Genomic DNA, 22,361 nt, shown 5'->3' with positions numbered 1-22,361 from the left:
GTGCCCATGCGAAAGGATGGTGAAGTTCAGGCTGTGCGAGGGCACTGCAAAGGGCAGCAAACTGGCCAAGGGGTCCAGGCCTACACCCCAGCCAGGTGCTGTCACTAGACCAAAGCTGGCAAAGACCACAAAAAAGCCCTGGCACGTAGAGCCAGATCTCACCCAGTAGTAAAGGAAAAGGGTGTATGCAAGGAAGAAACAATTGAGAAGATGCAGGAGTAAAGTGCTCTTATATAGGACTTTCATTAAAAACTGTTAAAATGAAAGAAAAAAAAGCATCCGTTTGCGAGCCCTTCACATTCTAAATAAGAGAAGTGGTTGTTGAAGCAGGTGGGTCTGACATGGAGACATGGGTAAAGACGACGTCAAAGAAAAAGAATATGAAAATTCAGCAGAGAAGGGAAAAAGAATCTCAGTGTTTACAATAATTTGGAAATAGAGGAGGAAAAATCTTCACAGGAAATATTTTGAGAAAATAGCAAGAGCAGGAACATAATAGTGATGGAAAGGGTAAATTAATACTTACTGAATGCCTAAATAATGTCAGCCAGGATTTCAGGTGCCTGTATCCTGGTAAACCATCCAAGGCTGATGTTAATTCTTACCCTAAACAAGAAGTTAAAGTTCACAGGATTTACCTGAGGTTACACAATTTGGGAAATAATAGCATCAGGATTCCTACCAGGATCTGTCTGACTTGAAGTCTACATTTGTGGAACTAGGCTGCAGTCTCCTAACAGAATGAAATAGAAATAGTAAGCTATGTAGATGACAATTGGTTCAATAGTTCTTTGGTTTTTAAAAATATATATCTTTATTGATTTCAGAGAGAGGAAGGGAGAGGGAGATAGAAACATCAATGATGAGAGAGTCATTGATCGGCCGCCTCCTGCACGCCCCCAACTGGGGATGGAGCCCGCAGCCCAGGCATGTGCCCTGACCGGGAATCGAACCATGATCTCCGGGATCCTAGGTCGATGCTCAGCCGCTGAGCCATGCCCGGCCCGGCTCAATAGTTTATTTTTAATTGATAAAAACTTTTAACTTTATTCAAGAAGAAGAAGCCACAGAAGAATAATTCTAACAGTGCCAGAAGATAAACAAGGGTTAAGAAGAATTATTCTGATGTGAAATGAAGAAGGGGTGTCAGGCATAGGACTGCGAGAAAGACTATGGCTAGTTTGGAGAGGCCTCGACCTGGGAATGTGACTTTTAGGTGAGGAATACTCAACGTCAGGGAATGCTGACCGGACCAACACTGGTGATGGCAGAGATTGCAGTTGACATTGTAAAGTGGTTCAGGCTTTTTGGATGGTGATTTTGCAGTACAGTTCAATATCCACAAAATGTTTATGCCATATGAAACAGGAATCTCACCTCTGGAAACTTAACCCAGTGAAATAATACAAAAGGAGAGAGGCCTGAATGAACAGAGGTACAGATAGCTGTGTTTATTTATCAAAGGAAAAAAATTACTAGTAATAATACAAATATCCAATAGTTGGAGAAATATTAGGTAAACTATGGAATATCATATAAAACCATTAAAATGTTAAGTGATTGCTTAAAGACCTCAGAAAAGTATTATAAATTGTCAAAGGCAAAAGTAAAGCATTAATAGTGTATGCACTATAATAGCTGCTAATTTAGAGCACTTGCTATGTGCTAAATTCTGATCTAAAAGCATCACGTGCATTAATTTGTTTATTCTAATAACTACTCTATGAGGAAGGTGCTATCATCATCTCCATTATGTAGAAGAGAAATCTGAAGTTAACAACGAGCTACACCCAAGGTCACACGGCTACTGAGAGCATGAGACAGGATTCCAGCCAATGCAGCCTGGCTCTAAAGCCCAAACTATTAACCAGTGTTAATGGTGGCTCCATAATTATAAGATCCATAATTAAGCCAGGGCAAAAATGAAATAGTATGTGTGGATAAAGAATAAGAAATATTACTGAAGAGCAATTAGCACTCCTTGGAAGTAGAGTGAAAGTAGACAATAGAGTAGACTTATTAATTTATTTTGTTCCTACTCTATATAGGCCCTGTACTAATTGTTGTAATAAAAGATTTCTCTGGTAATAGTTTCATTCAGTCCTTCCCAGAGTGTTAAATCAATTTTTGCGGTTCTTTCCAGATTTTTGGTTTAGAGTCATTAAAATATCTCATAGTTAATATTGTTCATTTTAACTAGCTATATCTATTTGAAATTTATATATACAACTCATAGAGACTTCCATTCACAGAATGAGAAATTATAATAACATAAAATAGTAAAGTATAAGCAAAATATAATAGGAATAAAATTATTCCCCTATCTCTGTCAAAAAAAAAAAAGTTCAATTCTTAAATGTATTATGTTTTTAAAGTAATGAACGTTTCCTATCCTAATCTAACTTCTTTGAACTAAAAAGGGATTGAACATTGTAAAGAGATTTGTGTGCACCCAATTTTTCAAGCTAGATTTAATTCCTTAGCATCTTCGTGTGCTGTGGCAAAGAGAAAGAGATTGTTTCTTTAGGATATTACTGTATAAAATTATATATATATTTAGCTTTTTATTAATGAATCCATTTCATATGAGCTCCAAAAATAAATCCAAAAGAAACTGCAATAAATGATGTTCCATCCAACTTTTGCAAACCACAAATGTCACTGTAATGTCACATTTCATTTCAACCCAATTTCAAGAGTATAACCCACCAAATCTCCAAGGTAATTTAAGTGTATTCAACCTTAAAAGGTTTCAACTTTAGTTAATGCCACCTTCCTTGTTGCTTAAACATTACATGCCTAAAATATTAGGGACAAATTAATGCAGTAAAGCAATCAAAAGCATTGTTATAAACAAAAGAGACGTTTTTCTTGCGTGACTCTTGGAAAACAAGTTTTTCTTTTTACTTTATAGACACACCATATGCATTGTTTTAATGGGCATCAAGAAATTACCAACCTGCTGCCTGTAAAAAAAAAAAAAATAGTTAAAGCCTCTTCATAACAAATATGAATCAGATTGTACACAGTACACATACAAATTTTCAAAACACCCATATTATATACCATTTAAACAGAGCTCATGAGATTGAGTATTGTAAGCAAAGGAATTTTATCCATTGTTTCTAACACTATTTCAAATGGATTCACTTGAAACCTTGATTAAAAATGTATACTGGTATGTCAGGTAAAGTATTGGGAAATAGAAATGTGCTTTTTAAGACCCATTATACAATTTTTATTATTTGAGAAACAGAAAGTAAGAAGCAAAACAACACATAGGTTTTAAAATAACATAAAGCTTGCTACTACACCCATCCTTAATTTTCTCCTACCAAAAAGGTTACACAAAGCAATAAAATACCAAATGGAAGCACACACAGAGGCACACACCAACGTTGTAAAAATCGATTTAAGAAGTGCAACTGCAGTTGTCTTTCCTGGGTTTTTAATTATGTGTTTGTTTGCCACGGTGGCCTAATTTAGTCAAGAAGATGAGCCAACATTAAAAGCTGGTAGGAGAGGTAAGTAATCCCCAGGGTGGGCTGCTCGTGCTCGAGAGTTTAAAAGCTGCACACACAGAGGCAGAAGCCGGGGCACATTTGAGAAGGGGGCCCACATGACAAACAGCGAAAGGCGGGCAAATCAGATTTTTCACAATTAGTTGAACAACAACTGTGACAGGTTTAGCGCTTAGCATTTTCATTTGTGTGCTCAAATTTGGTTATCTGTCCTCTTTTATGCAAATGCGATGTGACAGGAGAAGCTGGGAGCACTGGAGCAGGCCGATCACTCACAACAGGGGCTGCGGGGCTGCGAGGCGGGATTGAATGGACCCAACGCTGATGGATTAAATGACAGGAGCGGCGCTGAAAGCCTCCTGAACTGATTTAAAACTTCTGAGGGAGGATGCCAAGAATATAATTATGCTTTATGCCCAGCCTAAACTGTCAAAAATAAAAAGATAACAGAAGAATATAAATTGTACCAAATGAATATTATCAGCATTCATAATTTAACTAAACCCAACATGTTTATCCTACATGGAAAAATAGATAAGATTGGAAAGCTGTGTTCCTGGGCCACAGGCCTTAGGACTGAAGCAAAGTTTAAAAATTTTTTAAAGGAAGCACAATGTCTAGAAATCCAAGACATCACAGCTATCTTTTTTTAAAAAAATTTATCTTTATTGTTGAAAGTATTACAAATGTCCCCTTTTTCCCCCCCCTTGGTCCCATCCACCCTGTACCCCTCTCCCCAGGCCTTCGCCCTGCTGTCGTCTGTGTCCGTGGGTTATGCATATATGCGTATAAATTCTTAGGTTAATCTCTCCCCACCCACCCACCCTTCCTTCCCTCTGAGATTCATCAGTCTGTTTCATGCTTCTATGTCTCTGGATCTATTTTGTTCATCACTTTATTTTGTTCATTAGATTCCACTTATGAGTGAGATCACGTGACACTGGTCTTTCTCTGACTGGCTTATTTTGCTCAGCATAATATTCTCCAGGTCGCACCGTGCTGTCTCAAAGGGTGAGGGATCCTTCGTTTTTACAGTTGCATAGTATTCCACTGCGTAAATGTCTGGAAGATGCTTGATATGGTTTCAATTTTCTTGAACTTGTAGAGACTTGCTTTGTGTCCTAACATGTGGTCTATCTTTGAGAATGTCCCATGTGCACTTGAGGAGAATTCCTATTCTGCTGCTTTCGAGTGGAATGTTCTGTAAATGTCAATTAAATTCATCTGATCTAGTGAGTCATTTAGAGTCACTGTTTCCTTGTTGATTTTTTGTCTGGAAGATCTATCCAGCAAAGTCAGTAGGGTGTTAAAGTCCCCTACTATGATTGTATTGCTGTCGATCTCTCCTTTAGAGTCCTCCAGAAGTTTTTTTGTTTTTTTCAGCCTGTGTGAGTCTTTTGTTCTGAGGTGGGTCTCTTGTAGACAGCATATATTTGGGTCTTGTTTTCTTATCTATTCAGCTACCGTAGGTCTTTTGATTGGGACATTTAATCCATTTATATATATTTTTTTAAATTTATCTGTATTGTTGAAAGTATTACAGGCATCCCATTTTTCCCCCTCAATTGACGCCCTCCACCTCGCTCCCACCCCCTCCCCAGGCCTTCACCCCGTTATGGACTGTGTCCATGGGTTATGCTTATATGTTTATAACTTCTTTGGTTAATCTCTTCCCACCCTCTACCCCCTTCCCTCTTTCCTCTGAAATATGATCGTCTGTTGCATGTTTCAATGTCTCTGGATCTATTTAGTTCATCAGATTCTTTTGTTCATTAGCTTCTTCTTAAAGAAGACCCTTTGACATTTCTTGTAGTGCTGGTCTGGTGGTGATGAACTCCTTTAGCTTTTCCTTATTTGAGAAACTCTTCATCTGACCTTCAATTCTAAATGATAGCTTTGCTGGGTACAATCTTGGTTGTAGTTCCATGTTTTTCATCGCTTTGAATATTTCTTGCCACTTCCTTCTGGCCTGCAAAGTTTCTGTTGAGAAATCTAATTCATTTATATTTAATGTTATTATCAATAGGTACTTATCTATTGCCATTTTATTTCTTTATGCCTATGTTTCTCATTCTCTCCACTTCTACTTCTAATTACAGCAGTCCCTTTAATATTTCTTGCAATGCTGGTTTGGTGGTGATGAACTCCTTTAGGCTTTTTTTGTCTGGTAAGCTCTTTATTTCACCATCTATTTTGAATGATAGCCTGGCTGGATAGAGTAGTCTTAGTTTCACATCCTTGTTTTGCATTACCTTGAATACTTCATGCCATTTCCTTCTGGCCTGTAGAGTTTCTGATGAGAAAGCAGCTGACAGCTTTCTGGGAACTCCTTTGTAGGTAACAGCTTGCTTTTCTCTTGCTGCCTTTAAGATTCTTTGTATTGGATTTTTGGCATTTTAATTAATTATGTGTCTTGGCATGGGCCTCTTTGGGTTCTTCTTGCTTGGGACTCTCTGTGCCTCCTGAACTTGTGTGACTTTTTCCTCACCAGGTTAGGGAAGTTTTCTGCCATTATTTCATCAAACAGGTTCTCTAACCCTTGCTTACTTTTGACCTCTTCTGGCACTCCAATGATGCAAATATTGTTACGTTTCATGTTGTCCCACAGCTCCCTTAAACTGTCCGCCTGTTTTTTAATTGATTTTTCTTTTTGATTCTCTGGTTGAGTGATTTTGTCTACCGTCTTCTAATTTGCTGATTCAATCCTCAGCTTCCCCTAATCTACTCTTCATTCCTTCCAATGTTTTTTTAATTTCTACTATGTCATTCTTAATTTCCTTCATAGTTTCTATATATTTTTTCATGCTGTTGAGCATCTTTATGATTCTGAACTCTATATCTGATAGATTGCTTATCTCCATTTCATTTAGCACTTCTTCTGGAGAGTTCTTTTGTTCTTTCATTTGGGGATTTTTTTGTCTCTCCATTTTGGCTGCTTGTTTGGATTTGTTTCTGTGTATTAGGTCAACCTGCTAGGACTCCCAGGCTTTTAGATGATCTCTGGTGCAGGCCAATGTCAGATGCTGTTTGTGACTGGCCTCAAGTACCCTGCTTGAAGTTTTCCACACTCCACAGCTTAAGGTTTCCTCTGTTGGGGCTGAGTGTGTTTGGACAGGACCAAGATATGCACCAAGGTCTGTTTTTCCAAGCCCTGGGTCCAAAAGCAAATCAGGCAAAGACTCAAAGCACCCAGAGGCTGTTATTCAGTCTCTTACTGAGCCTCAGACTGTAGAAACTCCACATGTTGGGGTGGCTGATTGTTATCAGTTTCTTAAGGAGACTCAGGCAGTAGAAACTCCAAGGGGTGGGGCCAGAGGTTTTACATCAGGGTGGGGTAATTCCCCCCCTCCCCCCCAGGCAAAAGCTGCTTGGAAGGCAAATGTCTGCCTGAGAAAGATGTCGTCTGCCATATGGGGGGATGACTCAGCACCAGGGTCCAGATGGGTGCCCTCTGAGATCTATTCCCCCAGCCAGCCCCTCTGGATTCTCCTCACACCACTCTAGTCCACTCCAGAATTACATCAAGAGTTGATTAAAGAAATGTACAGACAGACTTCAGAGGCAGCAGGACAATAAATCTCTCCATTGAAAAGAGACAGAAGACTCATATTTATGTAGCCAAGCAGCCTGTGCTAATACAGGTGGCTTATAGCCATGTGGCATGTGCTTATTAAGAGCCCTATAACACAGGAAGTAAACAACTTAATGGGCACACTTTTCTATGTAAAAACATTCCATTCAGGTGATAGGGGCCGCCCCTCCTGCAATGAACTGGAGCAGCTGGCTTGGAAGAATGGCGTTGGTCACATTAAGTACGAGAAATCATTTCATATAACAAATACCTAAACTATCTTCCTCCACCATACAAATTTTTATTCATCCTTTAACACAGCTCAGATGTCATTTCTGCAGAACCTGTAGCAACTCCTTGAGACAAAGTTAGTCATTTCATTTTCTAAGCTTCAAAAGACCATTATAGCGTTTAACGAGTAGTATTGGAATTACCTGCTTGCACACCTGCCTTCCCCACTGGGCCATGAACTCCACAAGAGGAAAGACTGTGTCTGTTTCATCTTTGTACCCCCCTCCCCCATTTCAGCTCAATTCAGCAAATATTCAACACCCAGAATTGTGTCAATTTCAAAGTTGGTACTTAATAGTTTATGAAAGAGTGAAAGGAGATAAATTTACATTATTTTAAAACTCCTTCAAAAAAGTTCAGGCAGAAAGTTCTTTTTTCACTCCTAGGTCCAAAAGAAAAAATAAAAGATGAGTTTTTCCAAAATGAGGGAGCCTCAGGTTTATTTTCTCAGTTTGTTTTGTGTTTATACACTTAAATTTAAATGATGAATAACTTGAGTTATATGGCATAGCACAAGTGACCTTGGTGGTAATCTAGTCTAGGGAGACAACTAATATTGAGCTATGCCGCTCTTCACCTTCTGCACCCATGGCAAACAGCACTAATCGATTATGGCACTCCTTCTCATTAAGCCCAGACTCAGCCTTAGAATTCTCAACTCAGCACTTAACAGGCTGCTTTCTGGAGTTGGTGGTCAAGATGAATCCTGCTTGTCACTCCCGGTCTAGTTTCTGTTCTTTTATTACAGATAAAGTGAGGTACAGAAAGGTTGAATAGTTTTGCCTACATCACAGAGCTAATTAGTAGTACAGCCTGAACTAGAACCCTGGTCACCTAAAGCTCTGTCTTCTAGAATACACTTTTTCTTTCTTTCTTTCTGTTTTAATTTATCTTTATTGTTGAAAATATTACAAATGTCCCTTTTCCCCTTTAATCCGCTTCACCATGCACCCCTCTCCCCAGGCCTTCACCACACTATTGTCTGTTTCCATGGGTTATATGCATATAAGTCCTTAGGTTAATCTCTCCCTAACCACTCACCTGCCCCCACCTTCCCTTTGAGAGCCCTCAGTCTGTTCCATGCTTCTATGTCTCTGGATCTATTTTGTTCATTGGTTTATTTTGTTCATTAGATAGAATACACTTTTTATTTCTATAGCTGGTTAATAGAAATGAATACATCATAGAACATGTTAGTTCTGTTCAGGGGTAGGCAAAAGTTGGTTTACAGTTATGAGTACTTGAAACAGTTTCTTCTTATATTATTATTTATTTATTGTTGTATTATTTATTTGTATTATTTGTCTTATTATGTTGTACCTTTACTTATGACTTATCTTTTAGGTACTGATGGCTAGTAATTTAACCTACTTTTGCCCACCCCTGTATATATGTTATATATTATATATAATAGTTTAGAACCTTCACTTACTATGTTTCAACCAATGGTGTCAGCAGACTAATGAATCATAGAGACTTCACTGGTTTGTCATACCAAGCCAATCTTCCCTTAACGCCATGGAGGCATAATTTTTCAAAACTGACTGCAGCTTGGTCGAGCATTCTGGGACAAACATGTTAATTTTTTAAAATTAAAATGAGGTGTCACCATAGCTGGTTTGGCTCAGTGGTTAGAGTGTTGGCCTGAGGACTGAAGGGTCCCAGGTTTGATTCTGGCCTCATACCTTGGTTGCAGGCTCGATCCCCAGCCCTGGTTGGGGCATGTGCAGGGAGCAACCAATCAGTGTATCTTTTTCACATCAATGTTTCTCTCTCTCTCTCTCTCCCCCTTCCACTTTCTCTGTAAAAGCAATGGAAAAAATATCCTCAGGTGAGGATTAAAAAAAAAAGTGAGGTGTCTTTAAAAGTCTGCCATAAAAAGTAGTAAAACACACAAAAAATGCAATGAAAAAACAAAAAGCACTGGTCACTTTAACTGTTTGGTATTTTACCGCTAGCCTTGTAGCATATCAAAAATGTATTTGAAAAAAATAGCTATGGAAATTAGAATATAAGCAAGACCAATCATCTATATTTTCAATTGGGTGTTCAGTTAGTAATTTTTATTAACTTTTTCTGTATATTCACATTATCCTCTCCATCCAGGTGTCACTGCCACCAGTACAAGTGGGTGTCAGGGAGGACGCCAGAACTGCCTTAATTGTACAAATGCTGTAGGCGTCTATCTTTATCACACACAAATGCTTATGTGTCAAAGAATGCACGTAAAAGAAAACAAGAAATATATTAAGAAGTGCAAGCCACTGTTTTCTTTTCCAGTGCATAAACTTAAAATTCTCCTAAAGGGTAGACTTGTTTCTTCCCAGTGGGCCAGAAGAGGCATAAGAAAGAAACAGAGAAAGTTGAAATAAATTAAAATCTCAGATTCCTCAGTCTCTTTTTCTTTGAGTAGCAAACTGAAAAATACTCTCAGAGAATCAACACCCAAGACACCTCATTACCAGAAAGAGAGAGGCAAATGAGAAAGGGAGCAAAGAAAAAGCCAGCCCACAGCCTAAGAACAGATAAAAGAAGGCAAACCAAGTTCTTGGACATGGAATCCGACAAAGGTTAGCCATTTGAGGATTAAAAAAAAAGAAAGAAAGAAAAGAAACTATTAGTGAATAACAATGATAGCCTTTGGGAAAAGAAGCGTCTGGTTTTTGTTGACCAAGAAAAAGTAGTTGTAACTGACCTCTCGTTGATATTTGAGCAACATGTGTCCATTTGCTTCAATGCATGACTTACAAGTGTAGCAGATTTATGACAGTGGTCCTGTAGACAACATGCCTCTTTGGAGACCGGAGGTACCAAACTAAGGCATTAACAATCCTCTTTTTCTGAAAATCCTGGGAAAAATGGTGATGGCAGCCACTGCCTCTCAGACCCAACCCAACCCTTCTGTATTGGACTCTGTGACGCTGGAGGTCTGCAAAGTACATTTCCCAGACTAACTGCCCTTGGGAGGCACTGTTGGGAGACTATAGGGGAAACCAAGGGTGAAAAGATGCTCCCACCTCCCCCACTTGTGTGCATCCTTCCGAGCATCTTTATCGCTTTCCGAATCAGCTGTGTGATCCCCTCAGAAGTCCAAGCAGCCCCTGTGAATTGTTCTCTCTTCCACGACAACTATCTGTTCCCTTCTAGCCTTTGCTCTTCAGAGAACCACCACCTCCATCTCTTTTAAGCTGTTGTTTACTTAAACACTTCATTAACCATTTCGTAAAATGTTACAAGTTTATTTATCACTGTGAGACAAGGCGGCAACACAGCTACATCGACGTGCTTTGCTATGTGTGTGTGAATTGAATAAAAGATGCCGTGACCAATCACAACAGACTTGGAACAAAGCAACACGACCAGTTGGTCACTGACCATGATGCACATCTCTTATTTACACAGTGATTTGTGGACTGAAGAGCTAGCGGGGAAAGTGTGCATTTGAAACAATTGATCACAGTTAATATACCATGGTCACTGATTTTGAATCACGGTGTTGGGGGACTGGTGATAAAATTCATGCACATAGGAATTTAGAGTCTAAACTCTAAAGCAGAGAACTGCCTATAGTCAGTTGTATTACTATGGGTACCTTCTTCCCCGGCCCTTGCAAATACTGGGGTTCAACATCTTTAGTCTTCCCTCTTTGCATGCTAATGTCCTTACTGGGAAATTTCATTCATATATATGGTTCCCAGACCCAAATCTACATCCCAGACTTCTCTTGTGTGCTTCAGATAGCAGACATTTGTCTACAGAATATTTCTATTTTGATACCCCACAAGGCCCTAAACCTCAATATGACAAAAATGAATTCAACTTCTTTTCTTGTCCTACAACCCTGCTCCCAATCCCACATGTCCCATCTCACACTATGATGTGACTCTCAACTTTGTTGCTCAGCCCAGAAACCTGGGGTCTCTTTGCCCTTATATCCAATGTCCTCCCTGCCTCCAATTCATCTTCCTCAGCATATCCCACAGGGATTGCAAGAATGATCTAGAATCAAAAATGAAATACAATCATTTCACACTTCCCTGCTCTCATCCCTATCTTCCTTCCATTCCATCTCCTTTCTTCTAAACTTTCAAACCTTTCAGGGGCCCCTCCAACACCTCAGAATTAAGTTCAAAGTTCTTAGCGTGTTCTGAACCTTGTTTCTTTCCAGGCTCTTCCTATCTAGCTTTTAGTTTCCTTAAAACTCTTTACATTCTAATTACTTCATGCTCTTTGTCACTTCTCTGAGTAGTTATTTGCATTAGTTGATATTTATATGGGAAGTTTTCCCCCCATAAATTAGGTATTAGGAAAGAGAGTGGATAGAGCAGAAAAGAATTATGGAAGGAATGGCAAGATGTTTACCCATTGGCTTGAGACGTTCAGGGCACGAAGAAGGAGGAGCTGTGTTCAAAAGTGACAGGCTCTGAGCAAATGCTACGCAGCGCATCCCAGGCCCCATGACTGACACATCTGAAGAAGGGTCACTAACTTCCTCAGACCACAGTGCAGCTTTGGTGCCCTGAAGGTGCGGTATGGCTGGGGCAGAGGGGCGCTGTGAGGGCTGGGTATAGCCAGTAAAGCCGCGTTTTAACAGAGGCCATTGCGATTGGCAGTGGAGGCTATGGCGAAGGGCCCAGGCAAGTCTGGTGTGGAAGAACGTGAGGGGACTAGGTAAGACTAGATATTTAGGGGACTCTCAGCTACGACTGGGAAAGACGGTAGAGTGGAGGGCGAGGTGCTATTTAGCAGTTATACAGGTGGGGGCTATGCAGCAAATGATTTTCCTACTAGTTAGAGAAAGCTGAAACCGTCTGATGGGAACTCTTTGAATTCCACTACCAAACCTGAAACCATCTGAACCTCTCTTCCTCTCCTTGCCTCCAGTTTCAGTGGAGGACTTGTATCTATTACTAAAGGCAGCTCTCAGTATGAGCCACACTACCTTCCCGTTAGAACTCCTCTCTCTACAGATTTAAACATGACTACCTGTCTGGCCTCCCTTTATCCCACATGCCTCGCAAATTACTAATGTATCTCTATTCTACCCTTAAAATTCTTCTCAAAAAACCTGCTCCCTGTACTGTCTCCATATCCTTACCTTCCTTTCACTCCTTAGCCTATCCATTTAGCTCCTCTATCCCTCCTTAAAACAAACCAAACAAAATAAACCAAACAAAAACACCTTCCAGGGGCATCAATGGCCCCCTTCTCCTAAAATACAGTGGACATTTTCACCTTTCATCTTACTTTACCTTGCAATTTTTGATATTATCACTCCCTTCTTCCTAAAACTTTTTTTTTTTTTTTTTTTTTACTTTGGCCTCTATAACTCCTCCCTGATTGGCTATCCCTTTCTAATCATTTGAAGAAACTGCCCACATTACCTGGATTCGATGTAGATTTATGTGATCTCTAGGAATCTCATCTTCACCCACAGATGAAAACTTCTGTACTAATTCTAAAACTGTGCATCTCCACGAGACCACCACGCTGGGCTTCTTTGTTCTTCAAATGCGCCACGTTGGGCCCCTCTATAGTACTTTTGCACAAAACTGTTCATTCCCTGAAGAAAATGCTCCCCATTACTCAACTCCTGCTCAGCTTTCAGATCTCAAGTGAAGATCCCTTTTTATGGGGAGCCTTTCTTGACATCATAGGTTTTATACTTTCACATAACTATTTCTTTCCTTCAGGGCATTTAATTTATAATTTTGCTTTTGTTCTATGTTTCCTCCCCCTTTTGGATGATTCCAACCCTCCTGAACTATGGTAAAGGGCAAGGAGAGCAAGGCAAGCATCCGTTGCTTTAATACTCACTCACCTTTTCATAGGTAGGTGAACTCTGCCATTTCGCAGTCCAAAGTCCCCATCAGGCAGAAACGAGGGTCACCATGTATGTAGGACTCCTGGCCCTGGGTGTGGTGTAACCGGTGGAAGAAATAAGTCTGCAGTATTTCCAGAAATTCTCAAGCACACAAACTCAACTTACCCCTTTCATACCCCTCAAATACTCGCTCTCAAGACCTCATTCTTTTTGGCGAGCACACATCCTTCCAAGACTGGGCCCTAGCATAGAACTTGGCAGATGCTACTCTGCCTCTACTTTTTAAATCAAACTTTTTGAGATAATTTAAGTTCACATGCAGTTGTAAGGGAAAGGAGAAGGTTCCATGTACCCTTTACTAAATTTTCCCCAGTAGTAATGCAGTGCAAAACTGTACTACAATATCACAACCAGCTTATTGATATTGAGAGCCAAGATAGACGTCCATCACCACAAGGATTCCTCACGCTGCCCTTTTATAGCCACTCGCTTCCCTCCCACCCCACCTCCTCCCAAACCCCTGGCAACAACGAATCTCTTCCTCATCTTTATAATTTTGTTATTGCAAGAATGTGTTATATATGGAATCACAGTTGCCTTTTAGGATTGGTGCTTTTCACTTATAATTTCCAGCAATTCAGGGGCAGCATGCAAAAATATTTTCTTTTTTTACTGCTAATAGTCTATAAAATGAATGTATCAGTTTAACCATTCACCCATTGAAAAGCATGTGTTATTTCCAGTTTTTTACTATTATGAATAAAGCTTCTATGAACATTTGTGTACAAGTATTTGTGTGAAAAGAATTTAAATGCCCAGGAGTATAATTGCTGGTTCATATGATATTTGCATATTTAGCTATTTAAGTAACTACCACACTGTTTTCCAGAGAGGCTATACAACTACCACAGTTTTCCAGAGAAACATTCCCACCAGCAATGTGAGTGATCATTTCTCTGCATCCTTGCCAACACTTAGTGTCCCTATCTGTTCTTTGGCCACTCTGTTAGGCATGTAGTGATATCTCATTGTGGCCTTAATTTTCATTCCCCTCGTGGCAAAGGATGTTGAGTATCTTTCAGGTGCTTGCCATCTAAATATTATCTTTAATGAAATGCCTCTTTTTTTGCCCATGTTCTAATTAAGTCGTTTGCTTTATCGTTGAGCTTTGAGCTATGTATATATTCTAGATACCAGTGCTGACACATATTAGTGTGCTGTGCCATTATTTTCTCCCACTTTCTAGCTTATCTTCATCCTCAAACAGATTCTTTCAGAGAGCTGGTTTTACATTTCTATGAAGCCCAATGTATCATGCTTTTATGGATCATGTTTTTGGTGTCAAATCTTAAGAACATTTTACCTAGCCTTAGATCTCAAATATTTTTCTTCTAAAAGTTTTATAATCCTACATCTGTCCATGACTCATTTTGAGTTGTAAGGTGTAAGATTCAGGTCAGGTGTTTTCTGCTTGTTCTTAAATAATGTCCAGTTGTTCCAGGATCGTTTGTTGAAAAGGTCGCATTTCCTCCATTCATTGCTTTTGCACTTTATCAAAAATCAGTTGGGCATCTGTGTGGGTTTACTTTTGAGATCTGTATTCTGCCATTGATCTGTGTCAACCCCTCAAGATCCCTTCCTTTCATCAACAGTTTTGATTACTGTAGCTATAAAATGTCTCAAAATTGGATAAATTGATTTTTCTCACTTGTCTTTTTTCAAAATTGTTTTATTCTAGTTCTTTTGCCTTTCCATATGAATTTTAGGATAATTTTGTCTGTAGTTTCAAAAAGAAGTCTGTGATTTTGATACATATACTATGTTGTGTTTTCCAATTACCTTGTGTCTCCAATTACTTAGGTCTTCTTTAATTTCCTTTATTAGCACTTTGTAGTTTTCAGCATACAAGACTTGTATATGGTTTGTTGGATTTACACCTGTCATTTTTCCCACCAGTGCTTCTAATTGGCAGTTTTTAAAAAATATATCTCTATTGATTTCAGAGAGAGGAAGGGAGGAGATAGATGATAGAAACATCAGTGATGAGTCATTGATGGGCTGCCTCCTGCACATCCCCTACTGAGGATTGAGCCTGCAACCCGGGCATGTGCCCTGACCTGGGATCAAACCGCGATCTCCTGGATCATACATAGGTTAATGCTCAATGGCTGAGGCATACCCAGACAGGCGGCATTGTTATTTTTAACTTCAGGCTCCAAGTGTTCAATGCTAGTATACAGAAATACAATTTCTGTATGTTTATGGCTTGTGGTAAGCCATAGCCAGAAATACACACAGGAGGGCCTAAGTGTTCACATTTGGAAAATCCCTAAGTCCAACTGGGCAAGAAAAGTCACAGGTATTTTCATAACAAAGCAATTATCTTGAAACAATGAACCTGGATATTAGGTCTGAATGATGTGGCTTATGGCTTCCTGTGATGATATAAATTGTGCTGAGGTGCTTGAGGCAGACAAATGGGAGTTCTTTTGGGGGAAAGTACCTTGGAACTCAGGTTGCTATCATCATCTCTACCTGGAGTGCTTTTCATGAGGAACACAAGTTACCCTGAATAAATGTGCTCTTGGCTGTAGGCATTTCTACGAAATTTTCATGCTTATCAGTTGGGGGCGCTGTTCTTGTTTCGAGGCTGCTTTCTCAGAACTCTCACGAATGCAGGACTAAATCTGTAATCCACTGTGCTCTTCCCAGCTTTGGAATCTTAGATGGCTTTCTTTAGTGAGCACTCTCATTTGGAGATTCTCCCCTTTTTCACTAGAGATCTTAACAAAATTGAAAACTCCTCTAGGTTAACCAAAGAATGGTTGGTTAGGATTATATTACATTTTTAGCATCTGTAGTTTTCATCTATGTAGTCTTACAAGTATGACTTGTGTGAGGGTTATCATGACTAATAGTCAGTACTCAAAGAATATTTTTGTCAAGTTACCTGCTTGGTTTTTATTTAAATTCTTACTTCATTCAGACATGGCAACTGCTAAGTGCCAGAGAGCCTCCTTCTGATCATTCTTTAATTTTCTGTGAATATTGACTTGACAATTTTTTTTTTTTATGTAAAACTGGCACATTATCTACTAGACTACTTATCACACAAAACCAAATACCACATTAAATTTAGTACAAATTTGACAGCTATCCACTTCTAACTCCAGAACTGCAAACATCTACAACTCCTACATATTTCTTCCTAACACTGACTTCTGAAAAATACAGGATGTGTCATAGATAGTCCTTTTTTAAAAAAACAGGTAGTAATGTCACTGTAAATTTTTATTTGAATGAGATATTTGGCATAAATAACATTTTAACATTAATGTTTCAAGAATGTTAAAGACTTTAAAGGCTTTCTTTTCTTGTATGTAATCTGTACTCTACTGTCCTTGAAATCAGAAGTAGGAATTTGGTCTTTTCATTAACTCCACATCCTAAATATAAAATCTTCAAAACACTGAGTACTGTATTTCAATCAGAATCACAATCCTCATATCATTGAACACAAAATATATTCTTGCATACTTCAATACATTTTAAATTTGTAAAAGTCAGTCAAAGTTTGACTATGTAAGAAAACTGCCATAACATTGCAAACCCTCAAATATTGGAATTAATGTAACACAACATTGTGTATTAGATAAAACATGACCATTACAGGAATAGCTCAGGAAAATGTTGTTTGCAAGAAACTGTATTCTTCCCCAATAAAATGGATTATCTTTTCAATAATGGACTTTTCTATTTATGACATAGAAGGGAAGTATTTAGAACTCACTATCTTCCCATTTCTATATTCTTTCATAGTTTATTTCATGCTTTATGAGTTTCAGTAAAAATGTTCATGAATTTCACGGGGAAAATATATTTTGCTGAAGAAAAGCAGTTTGGAGAGTTGAGATTAAAATATGGGGAGTTTGTTTTTTAATAAACTGGTACCTTTTTTGTGTATTCTTATAGTAGATATATTAAGAAATGAAAATCCCCATCCCGATTCTGCCATTTTTATCTTACTAAGGTAAAGATTACCTGCCCTACCTTTCAAATAGACTAGTTATGACATTACAATGGTTCTTGAAAATTTATTAAATGCCATTAACATTTTATAAAAATCTATTAATTCCAAAAGTTTGCTACAAATGGAGGGGCTTTGAAAATGGTGTCAATCTGTTATTATAAATGAAAAAATAGACCACAGAATAGTCTACATTATATAACCCCTTAAAAATGTCTAGTGATCATTTATAGATGACAGGCTTTCTATCATCTTACCTTTGTCTTTTTATTTTCAATGTCTAGCTATAACACGTGATTTTTAAAAACAATTCAAAGACCAAATTCATTCATACTTTATACAGAAATATTTTTCAGGTTAAGTGAAAGCGGACAACACGCTCAATCTGCAAATATTCTACAGGGGCTAGCAATATATATGTAAAATATATAATTCTTTTAAATAATTTTACTAAGTGTGTCATTATTAACCAAAGTCCTTTATACTATTTCAAGTCAGACTCCTCTGCTATTTCAGAACCAGATCTAACTAGACTTTTCTCAAGGCTTATGCACTTGGAGATAATGTGTATCTGCAATGAAAAAAAGATTTTATCATTTGATAAAATAAAATACAAAATGAATACAGTGAATACTGGAAAAACAGATTAAATCAGGAGAAGAAATGTTCAAATGAAAACCGAAAATTATGGAGGGAAGTTCTGAAAGCTTTCAATAGGTTGACGTCAGTATAAGCACTTTACGTCAAACTTCACTTTAGAATCTATAGCAGTCCTTCTTTGTCGTAACTATATTTTTATGCTTATCACTCATAAGGAGAAATTTTTTGGTTCCCAAATGGAATAAAGAGAAAATTTCTGGCAGCAGAGGCAGGAATTAGGGAGAATAGGGTATGGAAGTGTATGTGTGAGAGAGAAAGCCATTAGGCCAATAACACATTGGTACACCAAAGGTAACTCAGAACAATTGAAAGCGAGAATGGATGGCAAAGAGGTAAAGAGGCAATGTGAAGCCATTTCTTTATATAAACATTTTCAGAATTCTCAATTGTGCAATGCCTGAGGGCTGCAAATTTTTCTATTGATGCAAGATGGACAATTTTAAAAAGTTAACAACTGCTTTTAAGTAAGACTATTTTATTTAAAAATTTTTTCAAAATATAAAAATAATAAACATTATGGATATTTAACAAACAAAACATAATTCAACTATAAATAAAAATGTTGACAACCCCACATAAACATGTAATTAAACATCCTAAGCATACAAGAGTAGTTTTCTAGTTCAAGTTTTACCTTTGTCAGTTCAAGTTTTCATACTTTTAAAAACAAACAACAAAAAAAGCTGCTACAGCTTAACCAATTACTTTCGCTCCACTCAAAGAGCAGGGAAATTTTTCCCCATGCCAACACGCATTCATGAAATGGATACTTATGGGCACAGGTATTAAACACTGGAACAATCCAGTCTCCAGGCAAGAAAAGATTCCTTTGGTGTTTTAAGGTTCAACAATCCACAGAAATTGAGTTAAATTAAACCATTTATTAAAGGAAATCTTGTGCCAGACATGTTCTATCACACCCAAAACAGGTTCAGGATTCTGAGAATCAAAAATAAACATCTATGAATGCTTTGCTGATACTTAAAAATTGTATCTTAAGAACATTCACTAAGGTGCTGGAATAAAGTTTTGTAGATGTAGAAAACAATCTACACAGTAACACAAAACTTGTACAATGTAAATAATACATCTCTTTCCAACTCACCAAATGTTCTATAAATATTTAAGAATTACCCTGCTGCCTGTTGAGTAAAAGACAAATGGGAATTTAAAGCAGAGCAGGATTACACCATATTTTAGGACTAGAAAAGTTTTCTATTTGAAATATAGGAAAACTGAGCCATGCTGAATGTTTCATATTTTTAATTCCAGACAGGTTAACACCGTTCCTCTTATCAAAGAGCCAATGACAAACTGAAGAAACTATTTTCTTTTGGGGAAGGTGGGCACAAATAACTACAATGTCATTCTGCTTATCTTTAAATCATGGTGTTTCTAATTGGCAGAGCTCTTTACTCACCACAGACCACTTTTATAATTATGTTATTAGAATAAAGTAAGTCACAAGCGATCATAGATTAAAGCCTAGAAGTCTAAATAACAGACTCAAAAATGATATTGAGAGGTTTTATAGCACCAATGACTTTTTCCTAAGACACTTTGGGGCTGCATCACTTTAAAGTATTATTTATCTTGTAAACAAGACCAAAATATTCAATCTGTAGTTTGAGCATAAATATTTATAAACTCTATTTAAAAAAAAACAAATATAGCATGACTAGAGCAGCTAATAGTGTAAAATCCAAGTATATTGAAAAATATAAAGATATATAAAAGGCTTCCATAATGCAATCATGCAGAGGTAAACTTCGTCATTCAATTACACAAAAGTGATTCTGTACAGTTATCTACACACAGCTCCATGAGAATCTTATTCAGGAAAATTAATAAAAATTCTTATCTTAATCAACATATAGAAATTTAACTATGTAACTGGATCTTATAGCAATTTCCAAAAAGCGCAATGATCTTAATGAGAATCAAATCACCTCGACTCTGATTCAAATGGTATATTCAATTTTGTTTTGCTTTATTTTGTTTTTAATTTAAAGGCAAGGGAAAAACAGGAAGATGACAAAATAAAATTGAGGGTGGTAGTATGTGGTCCACATCCATTAACGAACTAAAACTGTTAACAGCAAATATGGTCTCTTCAGACAACGTTCTTTGGGTTTCTATTCTAGCACGTTAACCACCATTACATGGGCAGAGAATCTTTCCTTGAAAAAATAGTGAATTGATCTGGAAAAATATTTATAAACTCCCTGCAGCTATATGCTAGTTTGCAAATATAAACTAAAACTAAAGTCTAATTTTAAAAAGGCCTGGTACACTACTGGGTCATAATTATGTTAGAAGACCTTCCAAAATCTGTACTTTTCCTTCAAACCAAGCCTAATATTAACCATGCTGCCTCCAATTAATGTGGATCAAAATAGCTCATTTACATTATGACTGATGTGTTCAGTCTTTTTATTTTTCATGAAGACAAATGCAGTGCATACTCAAGAAAGTGTTTACAGGATAGTCAACTTAGCACGCAAAATAAGTGAAAATATAGCATGGACAAGGGTGAACGGAAGCAAGTGTAATTTGGACTTTCCTAATAAAATTTCTACCAAGTTTAACTTCCAGTTTTCTCAAATGCCTCAGGAGAATCTGAAGAAATACTCAAAAATTGATTTTCTGAAGTTGTTTTTTAATGGTCCCCATTATAAAAAAAGGATATTTTGGGTAAATATCTAGTATTAAATTTAATCAGACTCTAAATAATTCTAAGCCATATTGCTTATTAATAAATAATATGGGCATATGCCTTTTAAAACAGGAAAACTATAGTCTTTAATAATGTTAGACACACACTATTTCCCCTTGCTTTCAAGATTGTCTTTGATGTCTTGACTATGAGGAAAATATGGAAAAACTGTGTAAATTAGACATTTAATAAATATTTTTCAATAGTTATACTTCACAAGTCATCCTGCAATACTTGAAAAGAAAGAAAAAATATTCTCTTTGTTTGTTTTAAAGAGCTAAGAATTTTGTAAAAAATTACGCAGTGGTCTTGGGAACAACTTCAGTAAGTATATTTAGAATAGGCAAGAGTGTGTAAAAAAATATTTTACCACCTGTTCAAAATTATTTTAAGTGACTATAACCCCAGAAATGCACCCTTTTAAAACCCAGAATAATTAAAATTAAACCCATGCTTAACTTTTTAATCATTTTCTTCATTCTAAATGTTTCATATTAATTAACACCGCGTCATGGCTTTATAGATTTCCTAGACACAATTTTCAACTTGGACAAGACTGAACTTATGTCATATTAGGAAACCAAGAGGTCTTTTGCCTTCTTATGGTGCATAAAAAAATAAATGGCTTTAAAGGGAAGAAAACATTTTAAGAATAAGGTCAGACAAAGCACACACTAAGATACACTTCTGGACTCAGATGTGCCCTTAGAGAACTGTAAAGATAAAATGCTAATTATAATACATGTAAACACCTATTCAAATCGATAAAGGGCAAACATAAAATGATAGAGTGATATTATTATAACAGTCGTCTCCAGACAGGAACAGGTCTTGCTGTTGTAGTCACAAAACTAAATTCAGGCAATGATGATCTCTCTCTGCTGGAAAAAGAGAAGACTATTAAAAAAAACTTAGAAAATAGTAAATAATCTAAAAATTGAATCACACCATAAATTGACCTCCAATTTTTCTAAACATGAAAAAAAAAAGTCTATTTGAGAAAGGATCAAAATCAAAGTTGTAAATAAACTTTTTAAAAAATCAGCTCTGGCTTAAAATAATTTTAACGAAATCTCTCTGCATCATGCTTCCTTAAAATATTAAGCTGCAAAGATCACAGCTCTACAACATGACTATAATCTAAAAATTATGGTTAGGAAATGCAATAACTGACCAGGTAGCAAATTTTTATAGAGGTGTGCATAGGCAAAATAATTTGAAAAAATTATGAACAAATTCTAAGATATTATATATTAAAATGAAAGCAAAAACAATTATCTTAAGTTCTCCAAAGATTTCAAAGTAACTGCAAGATATATCCAATTTCCTTAAACTCCACATGATAATCATTTCATCCTTTAGTTACACTAAATGACATAAAATTCTATACTAAGCACAATGTTTAACAACAAAAATAAATAAAAGAAACATCAAAATGAGACAGTGCTTGGTATACAAAGGAAGACTAATTCTGTATGATGGGGAGATCAGCAGACAGATGAAATGAAGTAACAAGGAAGGAGGGATAGGAAGAAGCAAGTATAATAAATTGACACCAAAAAATTAAAATAAAAAATGCCTTCAATTACACTACGTAATGAACAATACTTATAAACTGCAAGAAATTTATTTACCAAATTAGAAATTTTTCAACTACACAATGTTTTCATTAGAAATTACTGCGCATGGCAGTCATATTTACCAAAATTTGTTTTTTAGGACTTTTAGGTAGCTATTTGGGAAGATTATCT

General features: G+C 37.0%; 1 protein-coding gene across 1 annotated transcript in view; it reads right to left on the bottom strand.

Annotated features, from left to right (window-relative positions):
* Positions 1-18,757: 18,757 nt before the first annotated feature.
* The window catches only part of RBM26 (RNA binding motif protein 26), an 85,316-nt gene continuing 81,712 nt past the window's right edge, over positions 18,758-22,361 (bottom strand). The window contains exon 22 of the mRNA XM_081130706.1: positions 18,758-21,491. Within this exon, the coding sequence (XP_080986832.1) occupies positions 21,468-21,491 (24 nt within the window). The 3' untranslated portion in view covers positions 18,758-21,467. The remainder of the gene's footprint in view (positions 21,492-22,361) is intronic.

This window comes from Miniopterus schreibersii (assembly GCF_964146895.1).
Source record: "Miniopterus schreibersii genome assembly, chromosome: 2".
Classification (NCBI taxonomy): Eukaryota; Metazoa; Chordata; class Mammalia; order Chiroptera; family Miniopteridae; genus Miniopterus; species Miniopterus schreibersii.
The sequence above is the reverse complement of the archived record's forward strand: the minus strand, read 5'-3'. Positions and strand labels throughout refer to the sequence as shown.